The sequence below is a fragment of the Panicum hallii genome, chromosome 9, assembly GCF_002211085.1.
Source record: "Panicum hallii strain FIL2 chromosome 9, PHallii_v3.1, whole genome shotgun sequence".
In the NCBI taxonomy this organism is placed as follows: domain Eukaryota; kingdom Viridiplantae; phylum Streptophyta; class Magnoliopsida; order Poales; family Poaceae; genus Panicum; species Panicum hallii.
The window spans coordinates 17,618,539-17,634,575 of record NC_038050.1 but is presented as its reverse complement, the minus strand read 5'-3'; the positions used below and the strand labels follow the sequence as shown (position 1 = coordinate 17,634,575).

The window sequence follows — 16,037 nt, the reverse complement described above, 5'->3', positions numbered from 1 at the left end:
GCAACTGAATTTCTGCGCTCACAAGGGCCATGTTTGGCGTCTGTGTGTGATGTTTGTTCATACAAGTCAGTTTCTGCTACACGGGCCTGCCACCACACTGGAGCCTGGATGGAACCCTCAAGTGATTTTCCGGCCCGGAATAGATCCGGCCTCGGCCCAACACTGCATCCGGAAGTCGGAGCGACGGAGCGTCTGCGACACTATTGTTTCAGTCATCGGTTAACACTCCACACGCCACCGTGGCCACTATGGCTTCCTTTCCATGTCGGCCCTGCCGGTCCGGGAGGCCGGCGGCTCTGACTCTGAAATGGAGGGGCGACAAGGGTTCCGCGTCGGCGCGCCGCGGCCGGAGATGCCACCGTGGGGAGCCCCGCCGGCGGCCCACCTGGTGGAGGTCCCCGGAGCAGCAGCAGCAGGTGGGGTAGGGGACTGCCCACTGCTACGAAAATGAGCTTTCGACCCTTCGGTCAGTACGTTAATTTTTATCCGGTACTAAAATTATTCCGGAGTTCTCTTAGTACCGGGTCCAAATTTGAAATCCTCCGAAACTATTTTAGTATGGGTCAAGACACCGACTGGTACTAAATATCGCATTTTAGTGCCGGATGGTGTTTTAGCCCGGTACTAAAATGGCGCGGTCATTTAGTACCGGTCAATGATACCACCTGGTACTAAATGGTGATATTTAGTATGCCCGGTGTCTTGGTCCTGTGCTAAATGGTCCTCCATAGGTTACTTTAAGAGAAATGCATCTCCCACCTAGTTACATGTGATGCATAGGTGGGATGGTAAGAAAGCTACGCGCGAGGCCGGAGGTCGTGGGTTCGAATCCTCACGATCACGCACGCGCATTTACGCGTGAAAAATTCCCGTGACTTACAACGATGCGCGTGTGCAAACCAGCGACCGGTACTAAACGGCACTCCATTTAGTACCGGTTAGCCCGACCAGTACTAACCATGCCATTTGCCCGGTGGTGGTCCCAACAAGAAGGTGGCGGCGACGAGGAGGCGGTGTTTGCCGGCGGCTATGGCCTCAACGTTTACGACAACGAGGAGGGGTTTGCCGGGGCGGAGGGGAGGCCGCACGGGCACAACACCTGCTGCAGCCCTGGGTGCCCACATTATCTGTCAGGGCATCATCATAATGATTTCTCGGTTTAGCTATATGCATACACTATGTATCACCGATACGGGATACGGGAGTTTGAAAAACGATATAATGGAAATATAGAGAGAGTACCGGAGTATCGAAATATTGAAGTATCGGTAATTCATAGTGCATACGCGCATGGGGTAGCTCAATCTATATCCATCTTTCCAGTGCCCTCAATGTGGAGAGCAGTATAAATACGACAGTATTCTTAATCTCTACTGTACGCTAGCCACGGAGCATCTATGGTCTCTCTCTCTCTCCGCGCTACGCATTCCGGAATTTGCATTTTAAATATACCCTGGAAACACAGGCATCACGGAGAGTGTGCTGGAACTGGAAGAGATAGCTCGGAGGATGAAGTGATTGCTCTGATGGAAGAAAAGATAGCCCGGAGGGATAAATTGATTGCGCAGGTGAACATAAGGATAGCTCGGATGACCATGCCCATGAGATCAGGGTAGTCTGTAAAAATATGTGATACCGAGAAATCATTAGCTCGCTTGTTCAGGGTGAACGTGATGCTTCTCGTGGCGACTACAGTGCTTGTATCTTGCGTGCGGAAGAGCTGTCCGGTGTCCGGAGTATATGCGGGGTGGTAACTATAGTGATTATAGTTCTAATACTTTCTTCACAATCCAACTTGGATCTTATATATTTTTATATATTTTAAGTTAAAATTGTATTAGATTAGAGTCCGGTCCTTTTAAGGCCCAACTCTTAGATTATATAGGTTAGAATTTTAGACTCTTTACCACCCCTTATTAAGGTAGATGACTAGTTGTGGGCTATTGGGTTGGAAATTGGAATCCTTATGCAGGTGTGGTGTGGTTCAAATATACTCCACTGTGTTTGTGTACGAACGCCTCAACAAGCTTTTGAGCCAGTATTTTGAACCTGTTTGGGAGAGCTCCGGTTCCTCTCTTTTCTCCTCCCTCTCATAGACAAACGAGGAACAGGTGGAGGTATAAATTGTGGCTCCACCGGCTCCGGCTCCTCTAACAGTATAGTGCTGCTGTCAGGACTCTCCGAAGCCCGGCCAAACGGCCCCAAAAGGTGATGTGCCACGGTGATGTGCTCATTAGGAGTGTCCATGTACACATAGATGAGAATGTGGTGGGGACGAGTTGCGCTAGACGCTGTTCTTAGGAACGTATGTGTACGAAGCTGTGGTAGTGATCTGATAGACATGTTCTGTTGCTTCTCAAACTTGGAAGTTGAAAAACTAAGACGACCTAAGTCCCAACCAACCAATTAGGATGATGAAGCTTTATGAAATGATGGCTCACACATGGAGATGCATATATAGCACATAGCACCATCAAAAAGTACTCCTATCCAAAACATACTTATTGATTAGATCAGGGATAAAGTCATTATCTCCCACGGAATGGTGACGAGTTTTGACTCGGTGTTCTGCTACAATCATGGAGTCAGAAAAATGGCATGGGCTCATGCCATCAGACACCAACCAAAAGCATGTGCATGGGCACCCGAACAGTGTCAAGGTCGGGCCACTCAAGCTTTGCATGAACTTTCAGTCTTCCAGAGCAGGTTGATGATGAGCCAAAGAAAAGAAGCCGTTGTTAGGTAGCGCTAACAGTTTACGCTTTTATCACTCAACAATGTCTAGATCGATCCTGTACGAATGTATACCTTCCAAAAGTGGAGCTCTTTCAATTGACCCAACATAAGTATAATTTGGACCTTTCAAAATCAACATGATGCTATGTTGACCACCAAAAGTTTATTAGAAATAGTTATTGAGTGCAATATGAAGGAAATATCTAATACATATGTCATTGTTTTCCTATGTTCAAATTAACTACAAAATATACATTGTGTATAAGTCAAAATGAAGTATTAACACATTGTGAATTTGTGACTGCACAAATTCTATTATTTACTCCCTTGGGCCTTGGCTAATACCTACTCCTATGCACTATGAGTAGCTACAGATACTGCACATTGGCGATTGATGGTTGCCTGTGTTGTCGCTCCCATGCATGCATCTGTCGGCAGCGCCAGCCAGCAGCTTCAACTGTGGTCCGTGCACGCACGCTAGCTGGGTCTTGACAAGCGCTCGTGTAGGCGACTGACGAAGCAGTCTTGGAAGCCATCTTTCCATGATCGGAAAGATTCGTAACGACGACGACACGGGAACCGATGCAGATCAGGCCACGCGGTGGCCCCACGGCCTCAAAATTAACCAATCTACTATGCCCGGCCAGTAGATAGTGATCATATATAGTCTGTGCTGGTCCGTTAATTACCTACCCATGGTTAGTTAATTACTGCCGTAACCACGGTAGAAAAAACTAAAATGTCGAAGTTATGACTGAAACCGGTAGCTAGAGAGGATGCGGGGTCTGAAGTTCTAGACTGCGCATTCCTCCTCAAGAACAGTATTTGATCTGAAACAATGCTAGCTGCAAGGTACAGAGCGCCATTGTTGATAGAAGGTGAACCCGGCCAATTGGTGGTGGAAAACCGCGTTCGATTTGCAAACATTAAGCCACTGGAAGCTACAATCAAAGAAAAAACGAAAGTTGTTCGAGAAAGAAGAAGGAAAACACTTACTGCAAACAAGGAGACAGCACATGGACATGGTCTTTCCCCAATACAGGTTCAGACTTCAGATCGGCAGCACTGCAGCACCGTCTTCTTCCCGACTCCGGCGACGAATGGAGCCGTTGGGGGGAATGAAGCCTGGTCCGAGACCGTCCGAGGCGACGGCAGCCCACGCCGCCCGTTGTCCGGCCGGTCTCGCGCCAGACGACATTCCCCTCAACAAGACGATCGCGAGGGGACGGAGGAGGAAGAGGACGGAGTTTTCTTTATACAAGCTGCCTGCTGCCTGCATCAAATGATGCTGCCTTGTGGCGGGCAATGGCGTCAAGTCCACAAGCAAGCCCCTTTCCTGCTTAGCTTCTTTGCTACTTTCACACTACACCTTGCAGGTAGCGCCTGCAGAAACCAAATCTTTGTTGCCTGCACATCACAATGCAGTGTCAAAGAGGATTTATGTCAGGGGATTGAGACATTCAGTCATGGTCATGGATTTTAATATGGGCATATATACATTCAGTCGCAAATCGCAATCATGGGTAATATATGCTCAGCTATGATGGTTATGCAAAAACGTGGCGCCAAGATTCCGCCGGGGGGGGGGGGGGGGGGCGGGGCGTGGCGGCGGTTGGTTGATAGTCAACTAAACTGAAAAATTTGTGGCAGAAAGGTCAATTAGTCCATTGAAGATGACTAAGCCATCATTACGCTTATTCTTGGCTATGATTAAGCATAATATTGGGTCGCTGGAGGAAAAAGGATTGGTAAGATAGTTTGTTCTTTCAGGAGTGCTTGACCCTGACATCAGTTGATGATTTTTATTCGCCAGCAAAGGCCAAAGGGGTTCTTTATTCATCTTAGCTTTGCATTGCGTTGCCTGGCTGTTTTGATTCCAAGCTTAGCGCTGAAGAAACTACTGGCCGTGAGGCGCTATGCTACAGCAAAAGAGCCTTTTTTCTGAGAATGTGGATTACAAGCGGTTTAGAAATTAAAATAGTATTTGCTCTGCTCTTTATTTGTTGCCATTTTACATGAATGATTTCTTTTCTTCACCTAATTTGTATTTTTTTATCTCAGAAAACGATTGCTTAATTTGTTTCTGTTTCCCTCTTTTGGTGAGTAGACCATGGCAGAACTTCACTATCAGGCTTTTGAGGGTTTCAGCTTTCTATTGACGGGGAGATCAAAGAAATTGTACTTCCCGGTCTCGAATAAGTCTACCTTAGCTTTATCCCACTTTTTTTTCAAGACCGTACCTGTTGGAGGAATTCTCCAGCCGGGTGGCGGAAAGCACCCGCCTAAACCTAGTTAAGGATGGGTTTGGAGGAGACTTAGGAGCGCTCGATCGGTGGGCAGATGAACGCAGGAAGGACACGAAGATTTAGAGTGGTTCGGGCCGCCGGAGCGTAATACCCTACGTCCACTTTAGTGTTGTATTGACTATGCAAGCCTGAACGGAGAGCAACGTGAACGCGTGTGTGTGAACCTCCCTTTCTAACGAGTACACTCTCCCTTTTATAGCCTAAGGGGAGTGCTTATACTGTGCGGGGCCCTGACAGGTGGGCCCGGCCAACAGGAGCCTGCTCTATGAGAGATGTGGAGATCTTCATCTCCAGCTCCTCTCCGTAGTCTTCTCTATCGGGAAGTTGATGCGCGTATCCATAGTCAGGATATGGCCGTGTACAGCCTTATCTTGCACAGTGTCCGGTGTCAGTGTTGCCTAACAGCGAAGCCGTGCTGTCACTGTTGGGATGTAACCTCCTGTCAGGCGGTGAAAACAGCGCTGACCCGTTGCGTGCGCACTGTCGCAGCGCACGCCTTGGCTCGCCTATTACAGGCCATCATCACGCACGCAGCGCCGTGACGGGACTGTACACAGTCCGCGCACTGTGCACGGTGATACGACGCGCCGCCTTGGAAACAGGCGGGCTACCGTGGTGTCAGCCTGCCTGCCCTGTGTGTCAGTGGCAGGCCGCCCTTTTTGACTTGGGCGCGCCCGGCCCAGCTACCGCATTAAACGCTGGTAGGTGGGCTGGAGACCCGCGAAGGGCCTCTAGCCGTAGGCACACGGCAGGGCCAGCCCTGCTCCCCTGCAGGGGCGGCACGTTGCGGCACCGGACCCCTCCCTGGAGGGAGGGGGGTCCGGGCCTCCGTGGCCGGTTGAAGCGGTCAGGCCCGTGATGGTCCGGCCATCACACGCGGCGGTCCCGGACCCCCTGGGGAGTCCGGGTCCACGGGGGCTACCCGAGAGCCCGCCTGCCCTCCTCGGTGTGCGGAGGCCCCGGACCTCTCAAAGCTCGAGGAAGGCCCGGAGACCGTGGTCCCAGCTGTCAGGCCCGGGCCGTATGCCACGTCACCCAGAGGGCGAGGGGGAGATTACGGATTGTAGACGCCAAGGGCCTGGACACTCTAGCAGGAGGTACCCCTGTTTGTATGTACCGACAGAGGCCCCCGGGCCCACCTCGGGAGCGGGACGAACCCGCAGGTGGGGCCAAATCCCAGCATCGTGCCGGGTGGACAGTTCGTTTCCGCCGGGTAAGGGCACGGACGTCCTTTCGCCCATAGCGGGATCCCCGAGGGGCCCGTCCTCCACGCACACCGTGCGCGTCAGACGGTTCAGATTCTTGTCTTATTCGAGCCCGTCATGCGGCTCGGGCGGTTCGGATTCCGCCTCTCCCTCGATCCTTCAGCACCCACGCTGCTGACTGGTGGGCCCGGGCCCACCGGTCATAGGGCGTGAGTGGAGGGGAGGCAAGTGCAGGCAACCGTTCGACTTCTTCCCAGTCGCCGTGGAGCGCAAGTAGGGAACAGCTTTTCGCATAAAAGGTAGGCGCCGAAGGGAACGACTACCTTTTCGCTCTTGCCATCAACAGACGCTGTAGCGCCTCTTCATCTCCGCATCCTTTCTTGCGATCTGTTTCCTTGTGCTCAGCTTCCTTCTCTTCCCTGCCCCTTTGCGATCCATCCCTCGTGATCTCTTTGCCGTCGCCATGTCCTCACTTCCCTTCCCGCGTCGCTTCCAGAGCCAGGCTCAGCTGGACTCAGTGTGGCGTCTTCTTGGATGGACCACACCGGCGTTGGCCGGGAAGATCAGGGCCGGCAGGATTCCCCTCGATGACCTTGCTGCCGGGGAGTTTGTTCTCTTCAACTTGTACATTATGTGCGGGTTGGTCCCTCCGCTCTCCTCCTTCTTCCTCCTGCTCCTAGAGGAGTTCGGCCTTCAACTTCATCATCTCACTCCCCACTCCATCCTCCTGGAGATGTTCGTGGGGGTGCGCCCCTGCACCACCATCTTCAAACACTTCTACGCCCTGGTCGGAACTGGAAAGGCTAAGCACAGTGAGATCGGTGCTTACTACTTCCAGCTCCGGCACGGGATGGCGGGCTCCTACATTGGCGCCTTCTCCAGCTCCAAGTGGGAGGACTGGCGCGAAGGTTGGGTCATCGCGGTGACCGACCCCCACGACCACCTGGAGCTGCCAACGGAGGCCCCCCAAAGTGACCGGAGCACCTGGAAGGCCAGGCCGACGATCCCAGTGGAGCTTGACCCGGTCCTGGACCGGATCAAGAAGCTGGCGAGGAGCGGCCTGACATCCATGATGGTGCTGGGTGACTTCTTGAAGCGGCGAATCGCCCCCTGCAGCAGCAGTCCCGGATGGCCTACGTGTGCACGGGGCTAAATGACTGCTGCAGGATCGCGCGCGGGCCAGGCGGCGACTTCACCAGGACGGAGCTGGAGGCGGCGCTCCGGGCGATGACCGGTGAGGCGTTCATCCCAGAGTCCCTGGTCCTCCCGAGCGGGGTTAAGGCCCTGTGCGAGGACCAAGCGTTGCGGACATCGGTCCTGGCGTCGATGCCGACTTTGGACGAGGGCGGCCTGGCGGTCCGGCAACTGGGAGGCGACCCCAACCGTGGGCTCCAGATCCCTGGCACCGCACCGGACCGCCAGCAGCGTACCGGCGGAGGTCTCGGGGGGCCAAATCCCAGAGGCCCGGCCCCCAGTGGGAAGGGAAAGGAGAGGGTGCCGGTGCCGGAGCACCGGGAGAAGGTCGATGCGGGTGCTGCCCCGGCCAAAGAGAGTGGCGAGGCTCAAGGGGTGGCACCCACGCGAAGCAGTCAAGCTGAAGGGAGTGATTTCCGAAGGCTCCCGCGTGGCGACGGCTCCTTGGTGGGGGAGCCGGCAGCCAAGCGCCAGAGGACGGCGGGGGTGGAGGAGCAGAGCAGAGCTCCTCCGAGGCAGCAGACTCCTCCACCACCACCGCCAGCACGGCATCCGGCGACACCACCACCTCCGACCGAGCCCAGGCCACAGACCCCTCCACCGCCACCAAAAGCGCCGGTGGCCGGGGACACCCGCCAGAGGTCCGAGGGGTCTTCAGCAGGGAGGAAGGCCCCCCGTGCAGCCCGGGGCAGATGGGAGTGGTACGACTACACGTAAGCGGTCTTCTAAGAGTTTTTTCATTATCCCTCTTAGCTTCTGGGCCTTGTCCATAACGGTGGTACGGCAGGCCCCAATTTTCAGATGCTCCAACTGGGGGACCCGGCCCCCAGCCAGTGCCGGAGTCCTCGGCGTCAGCCCCAACAGGCCCTCTGCCGGGGTCAGCACCAGGAGTCTCCAGTCCCAGGGGTCCGGAGGCTGAGGCCACCACACCGCCACAACCCAAAGCCGCCCCCCAAGAGGAGGGGGCCGCCAGTCCCACTGCGGCGACCGCGACAACGGCAGCAGTACCAAGCGCCGAGGCTGGGCCCCCTCCAGCTGAGCCAGCAACAGAGGGGGCCGCCGCCACAGCGGAGGCAGCAGTGCCGGAGGCTGCGGAGCCGGAGGTAGCGGCACCGGAGGCTGCTGAGGCCGCCAGCACCGCCAGCACCGCCGCACCACCGACGGAGGAGGAGGAACTGGAGGTGGTGCTGGGAAGGCGCCTCCTCCCGAGCCCAGTGGAGATCCCCCTCCCCGACTCATAGCCAAATGCCAGCAAGTCCTGCAGGAGCTGGAGGCTGGCATGCGCCGGGAGTGGGAGAAGCTGGAGGCGGAGGACCTCCGGCTCTCTGACTGGGAGCACCACCTAGGGGACCGCATCAAGCCCGCCACCGCCCGCCACGCCGACGAGCGCGCCAAGCTCCTGTTGGAGCGCGAGCTCCTGCAAGAACAACTGCAAGAGGCTCGCGATCGGGAGGCGGCAGCGCGCCAATGGGAAGTGGAAGCCCTTAAGCGGCACATCGCGGCGGAGGAGAGGATGCAGGCGGCAACGGATAGGGAGCGGACCGCCCTGGAGCTGGCCGACCAGGTCAGGAAGGCGTTGGCAGCGGTCGAGGCGCATGAGGCCTCTGTCGCCGCGCTGGTGGCAGCCGCGGCGAAGAAAGAAGAGAGGCTGGCCGCCCGCGAAGCGGAGGAGATGGCCCGGCTCCAAGAGCTCCAGAAGCGGGAAGAGGCCGTGGAGGCAGAGCTGGCAGCCGGGACCAGGAGGCTCCAGGCACGGGAGGAGGCCGTGGAGGAGGAGCTGGCAGCCGGGACACGGAGGCTCCAGGAGCGGGAGGCGGCCCTCCGGGCGAGGGAGGCCAAAGTGGAGGAGATCCTGGCGGAGCGAAGCGCCAGCGTCGGCCGAATCGCAAGATGGGTGGGCGTTGTGAACCCTCTGCTGGAAGCGCTCGGTGCCAACCCCATCCGGGTGTCAGAGGCTCCTTCGCCACTTGGCACCGCCCTCCAGGTTCTGGACTCCACCGCCGCGCGGCTGCGGGACGTGGAGGCCGGCATACAGGACCTCCTGGAGACAGAAGGGCGAGAAGTTGCCCGGGGAACAGCAGAGTACATCCTCACCAGCTTCCGGAGCCACGACCCCGCTATCCAACTGACTCCAGTCTTGGTCGGACCCCTCCGGACAACAGCGGCCGCCGCGCGAGAAGGGGTCCTGGAGATAGTGGACATGGTCGCGGCCCGCCTCCGGCGTCGTCCCGAACCTGCAGAAAGTGGGAGTACCTCCGGAGCACCAGAGCAGTAGTACCAGTATCTTTTAGTTATTTTTGTAACATAACTTCGTAATGTTGTACATATTATTAGTGATGCGTTCAAATATTTCATGCGTCTATTCTTCGTGAGAAACTTAGCTGTTTTCCCGGTTGAGCACATCGAGGTCCCGTGGCCCCCTGGGAGGTAGTCGCGATAGGTCGGGGCTAGCTGCCATAGAACCGAGGTCCTGCACATGACTTAGGATCGACGCTTAGTAGACGTCCCCACGGGTTCCCGGTCTGGCCAGCGAAAGCCTCCTAAGTTGCATAGCGAGTCGGAGCTCTAGGACCTATGTTCGGGGATTAAAAGGGGTCCCGGCCCCCGGGTCCATGGTTCGAGGTACAACGGTACTCACCCTAGGAGGGCAGGGCATGTAGGCTTAGGGTACGGAACCAGGCTAAGCGACTACACAACCTTGGACCCCAGCAAAGGGCGAGTACGTCTCACTGAAGCCAGTCCCCAGGGGTCCGTTTCCTTTGCTCCTGTGAAACAGAGGTCCCGGGCAGAGACATAGCGTAGCAACTTAAGAAGGGCCTTGGGCACGACATAGACGCGAAAAACACATGGGGGTTAGCGTAACAAGGAGCAAAGAAAGATAGAATCGCATGGACTTCAAGGACATACTGAGAAGTAAATTTTTCCTTAATCAATTGGTACAGAAGGATTGTGCGATGTATGCCAGGGGCCGGGTTTACGAGGACGGACCTCCACCGCCCTGGTCCGCACTGTGATACTATCAATTACAAAGGAAAAATTTCCTCTCAACTAGGTCCTAGGGATAGAACTTACGGAGGTGCTCAATGTTCCATGGATTGGGTAGTTGCATTCCATCCTCCGCAGCCAGACGAACAGACCCGGGTCGGCACACCTTTGTTACCTTGAAGGGCCCCTCCCAACTGGGGGAGAGCTTGTGCATGCCCTCTCGGTTTAGGATTCGTCTTAGAACTAGGTCCCCGACCTGGAGCTCCCTACTACGCACGAATCGTTGGTGGTAGCGCCGGAGCGCTTGGTTGTACCGTGCGTTTCGGACTGCTGCACGCCATCTGCGCTCGTCGACGAGGTCCACGTCTTGGCGGCGCTGCTGTTCCTGCAAATCCTCATCAAAAGACTGGACTCGTAGAGAGCCCACAGTGATCTCCGGGGGAAGGCACGCTTCGGCCCCGTAGATCAGGAAGAAAGGGGTTTCCCCTGTTGCCCGGCTGGGTGTGGTCCGGTTTCCCCACAGCACACTCGGAAGCTCATCAATCCACCTTGCGCCATGTTTCTCAAGATCGCAGTAGGTCCAGATCTTGAGTCCTCTGAGGATCTCAGCGTTGGCCCTCTCAACTTGGCCATTGCTCCTGGGATGCGCCACTGAGGCGAAACAGAGCTGGATGCCAATGTCTTCACAGTACTCCTGGAAGTATTGGCTCGTGAACTGAGTCCCATTGTCGGTGATGACCCGGTTCGGGACCCCGAACCGGCACACAATTGACCTGAGAAAAGCGGTTGCTGACGCCTTGGTGATGTTGACTACTAGGGTTGCCTCCGGCCATTTGGTGAATTTGTCAATGGCGACGTAGAGGTATCGGTACCCGCCGACGGCCCTAGGGAAAGGTCCCAGGATATCTAACCCCCACACGGCAAAGGGCCAAGAGGGAGGAATCATCTGCAGCGCTTGAGCTGGAGTGTGTATCTGCTTTGCATGGAACTGGCACGCTTTGCAGGACCTTACCAACTCAGCTGCATCCTGGAGCGCTGTCGGCCAGTAAAAGCCATGCCGGAAGGCTTTACCGACCAGCGTGCGGGATGAGGAATGACTTCCACACTCGCCTCCATGGATCTCCGCAAGCAAGTCGCGGCCCTCTTCCTGGGTGATGCACCGCATGAGGACGTCGTTGGCGCCACGGCGGTAGAGATCCCCTTCTACCACTGTGTACCTCTTAGCCATTCGGACAATACGCTCAGCAGATGCATGGTCTTCAGGAAGGTAATTATCTTTCAGGTAGTCCCAGACCTTAGAGATCCATGCATCGGGACCTTTCTGAGAAACTGGGCGTGGTTCCCTGAGGTCTTCGGGACCCTCAAGGGAGCACACGACCCTTGACGGGCTCCACGGATGGAACACTGCCGGGACCGCTAGCTTCGAGGTGGTAGTCCGACCCCCTTCGCCCAGGTCGGCAGGCTGGGCGGAAGACTTCAGCAGACGTCTCTAAAAGACGCCCTCAGGCACGGGTGCCTGAGTCGATGCGCTCGCGGAGAGGGCATCAGCTGCTGAATTGCCTTCGCGTGGAACATGTTGCAGTTCCAGCACATCGAAGTCCTTCTCCAGCCTCTTCACATGAATGAGGTAGGCCGCGAGCTGGGGGCTGTTGCAGCAACACTCCCCCGGACTTGCCTGATGACGAGTTGGGAGTCACCTTTGACTAGGAGCTCCCGGACCCCCAGGGACAGAGCCGTCGTGAGCCCAAATATTAAGGCCTCATACTCCGCCATGTTGTTGGTGGCCTCAAAATCGAGGCGCACCATGTACTTCAATTGCTCGCCATGTGGGTCGATGAGGACCACGCCAGCCCCTGCCTCCTTGCTGCGGGCGGACCCGTCAAAGAAGAGGGTCCAGTGGGGTCCGGTGAACGCCGGGGCCCTGAATTCCAGTTGTGGGGGGTTCGACTCATGGTCTGGACCCCTTAGGACGCTTGGAGCTGGTGTCCACTCCGCCACGAAGTCAGCTAGGACCTGACTCTTGATGGCGTGGTGGGGCTGGAAATCGAGTTGGAATCCAGCGAGCTCAGCTGCCCACTTGGCGATGTTGCCAGTGGCGTTGGAATTGTGGAGGATGGCCCTCAATGGGTAGGAGGTAACCACCACAATCTTGTGGGCTTGGAAGTAGTGGCGGAGTTTCCTGGACGCTACAAGTATAGCATAAAGAAGTTTATGCGTCTCAGGATACCTGGCCTTTGCCTCATGAAGGACCTCGCTGACGTAGTAAACCGGTTTCTGGACGGTCCTGACTCTGCCAGGCGGACTGGATCCTTCAGCTTGTGCTGGGGACCCGTCGGGCCCCATGTTGCTTGGTGCTTCTCCGGGTCGGAACCCGGCCGAACCCTCCGAAGTAGGGCCGGTTGCCGGAGTGGTGGAGGCCGGACCTCCTTCTCCCGTAGGGGGGTCCGCGGGGGCCTCCTGCGGGAGATGCTCGGACCTCTCGGTGACCAGGACCATGCTGATCACTTCGGCTGTCGCTGCGAGATAAAGAAATAGTGTCTCACCCGGGTCCGGTGCAACCAGGACCGGCAAGGAGGTGAGGTACTGCTTCATCTCTTGGAAGGCATTCTCTGCCTCTTCAGTCCATGTGAATGGACCGGACCCCCTCATCAGTTTGAAGAAGGGAAGTGCCCTCTCCGCCAGCCTCGAGATGAAGCGGCTGAGGGCTGCGAGAGACCCCGTTAACCTCTGGACGTCCTTGAGGCGCGCAGGGGGCCTCATTGCCTCGATCGCCCGGACCTTATCTGGGTTGGCCTCGATCCCCCGGTAGGAGACGAGGAAACCAAGGAGCTTCCCCGCCGATACGGCGAAGACGCATTTCTCGGGGTTAAGCTTGGTGGAGGTCGCTCGTAACTTGTCGAAGACTTGAGCTAAATTTTCTAATAGGGAATGTGACTCTCTTGTTTTGACAACGATGTCATCAACATACACCTCAACTATATCTCTAACCAAATCACCTAAAGTGATGTTCATTGCACGAGCAAAGGTGGGCAGAGCATTAAGCAATCCATAAGGCATCACAATATAACAATAAAGACCATCCACTGTTACAAAAGCAGTGTGCTTCCTATCATCACTAGCCATTTTGATTTGGTGAAAACCAGAATAGGCATCTATGAAGGACAGCAAATCATACCCGGAGGTGGAGTCTACAATTTGATCTATACGCGGAAGTGGATAGGGGTCTTTTGGACATGCCTTATTAAGATTGGTGTAGTAGATGCACATCCGAAGCTTCCCGTTTGCCTTCGGGACCACGACAGGGTTGGCCAACCACACTGGGTGGTAGACCTCCTCGATGAAACCAGCCTGTAGCAGTTTGCGGACCTCTTCACGGATGAAGTTTTGCCGCTCGATGGACTGCTTGCGTGGCTTCTGCCGGACCGGCCCGGCGTCGGGGTGGATCTTCAGATGGTGCTCAATCACCTCCCTAGGGATCCCGGGCATCTGTGACGGTTCCCAGGCGAACACGTCAACATTTGCCTGGAGGAAGACGATGAGCGTGCTTTCCTATTTCTCTCCCAGATTGCCACCAATGCGGGTGGTCTGGGTGGCCTCCGCTCCGACCTGGACGGTCTTCACGGGAACATCGTCCGTGTCAGACGGTCGGACCTTCGGCGCCTTGGGCAGAGCCTTGGCACGTGAGGTCGAGGGGTCGGACCCCTGGGCGCCAGCTGTAGGGGCGAGTCCTGTTGCCAGCGCGTGGAGCTTTTCGACCGCCACTACAGCAGCGGCCCGGTCGCTCTGGACGGTGAGGACGCCTGCTGGAGAAGGCATCTTCAGGACCAAATACCCGTAATGGGCAATGGCCATGAACCGGTACAGGGCCGGTCTGCCAATGATGGCGTTGAAGGGAAGGTTAACCTCCGCAACCTCGAACTGCACGTTCTCGGTGCGAAAGTTGTCCTCGGTCCCAAATGTAACCGGTAGGGTGATGGTCCCTACCGGGTAAACCGGGTCAGGGCCCACTCCGGAGAATGGGCGCGAAGGAGCCAGCTTGGACTCCGGGATCTGCAGGTGTTTGAACGCTGCATAGCTGATGACGCTGAGGCCGGCGCCTCCGTCAATCAGCACATGGTGAAGGCGGACGTTGGAGATGGTGGGTGCCGTGACAAGCGGCAGCACACCAGCTCCCGCCATATTCTCCGGGCAGTCCGACGGCCCGAAGGAGATGGTGGTGTTCTTCCACCGCTGGTGCGGTGCCGCCTTCGGCATCGCCGGTTTCACCGAGAGGACCTCTCGGCGGAGGGTCTTGACGTCCCGCCGGGCGATGAGCTCCGAGCTGCCGCCGTACATCACGTACAGCTTCTTACGACGCTCGTCACCACCGGACTCGGAGTCAGACTGGTGGAAGAGACCCTTAAGGTCTTTGTTGGGGGTTTGATACCCCAGTTCTCTCTCCGTCGCGGCTGCGTCGGCGTCGGAGACCTTCTCCTTCCCAGACCGCCGCGGAGGGGAGGAGCCTTCCCTGGAGGCTTGGTCACGCCTCTTGCTGAGGCGCTCCGCGAGCTTCTAGATCTCGCGGCACTCAGTGGCGCTGTGGCGAGCCCCAGGATGGATAGGGCACGACCCGGGGTCGGTGCGCTGTTGTCGTGGGCGCTTGCCGCGGAGGTTCTGGTCCCCGGTCGTTGCTGCTGCAACAGCCGGGCCCCCGATCTGTGACTTGTCGAAGCCACGGTTCTTCTTGATCTTTTTCTTGCCGCTGCCAGGGGCAGCGACACTGGGCCCGCTCATCTGAGCGGGTCCTGCTTGGGTTGCAGAGTGCCATGCACGGCCCTCTGCAGCCCTGGCACATTTGTCCGCCAGAGCGCACAAGGTGGGGACGGTTTCCACCTGGTAGGTCGCCAGCTTCTCCAGCATCTTCTCATCATGGACCCCCTGTCGGAAAGCCGTGATAATAGACGCGTCGAAGATATGCGGAATCGTTCCACGTACCTTGGTGAAGCGGGAGATGAAGGCCCGGAGGGTTTCTCCGGGTTGCTGCCTCACAGCGTGGAGGTGGGCCTCCACACCGTGCTGCTGATACGCACTGGCAAAGTTTGCCGTGAACTGTGCGCACAGCTCACCCCAGGATCGGATAGATCCCGGGGTAAGGTTCATGAGCCAGGTCCGGGCTAGCCCGGTCAAGGCTACATGGAAGTAACTTGCCATGACGGCGTCGTTACCTCCAGCCGCCGTAATGGCGGTGATGTAGACCTGCAGGAATTCTGACGGGTTGGAGGACCCGTCGTACTTTTCCGGCAGGTGTGGCCGAAACTTGGATGGCCAGGCAACCGCGCGAAGGTGGTCTGCGAGCGCGGCGCAGCCCACCCCAGACACTGGCGCCTGGGCAGGTGCCTGCGGGGCCGGAACCACCGCAGCGAATTCGGCATCGAGGTCGCGACCCTCGATACTAAGCCGGTGACCACGCGCCCGCTCGATGGACACTCGGGCATCCTCTCCCGCACGTCTGCGGTTGAGCTCCGCCCGGAGATCTTCGGTCCGTGCACTCCTCACTGATGGTGAGTGCACAGAGCCGGATGCGCCACCCTGATGACGGCGTTGCCTGGGGGCAGACCCCCCCCGCAGAACA

General features: G+C 56.9%; 1 protein-coding gene across 1 annotated transcript; it reads left to right on the top strand.

Annotated features, from left to right (window-relative positions):
* Nucleotides 1–262: 262 nt before the first annotated feature.
* On the top strand, nt 263–9,716 carry LOC112872912 (translation initiation factor IF-2-like). Its single transcript, XM_025935940.1, has 4 exons — nt 263–416; nt 8,243–8,622; nt 8,733–9,149; nt 9,246–9,716. Exons 1-4 carry the CDS (start codon nt 263–265, stop codon nt 9,714–9,716), a joined length of 1,422 nt encoding a protein of 473 aa, XP_025791725.1.
* The last annotated feature ends 6,321 nt before the right edge of the window (nt 9,717–16,037 follow it).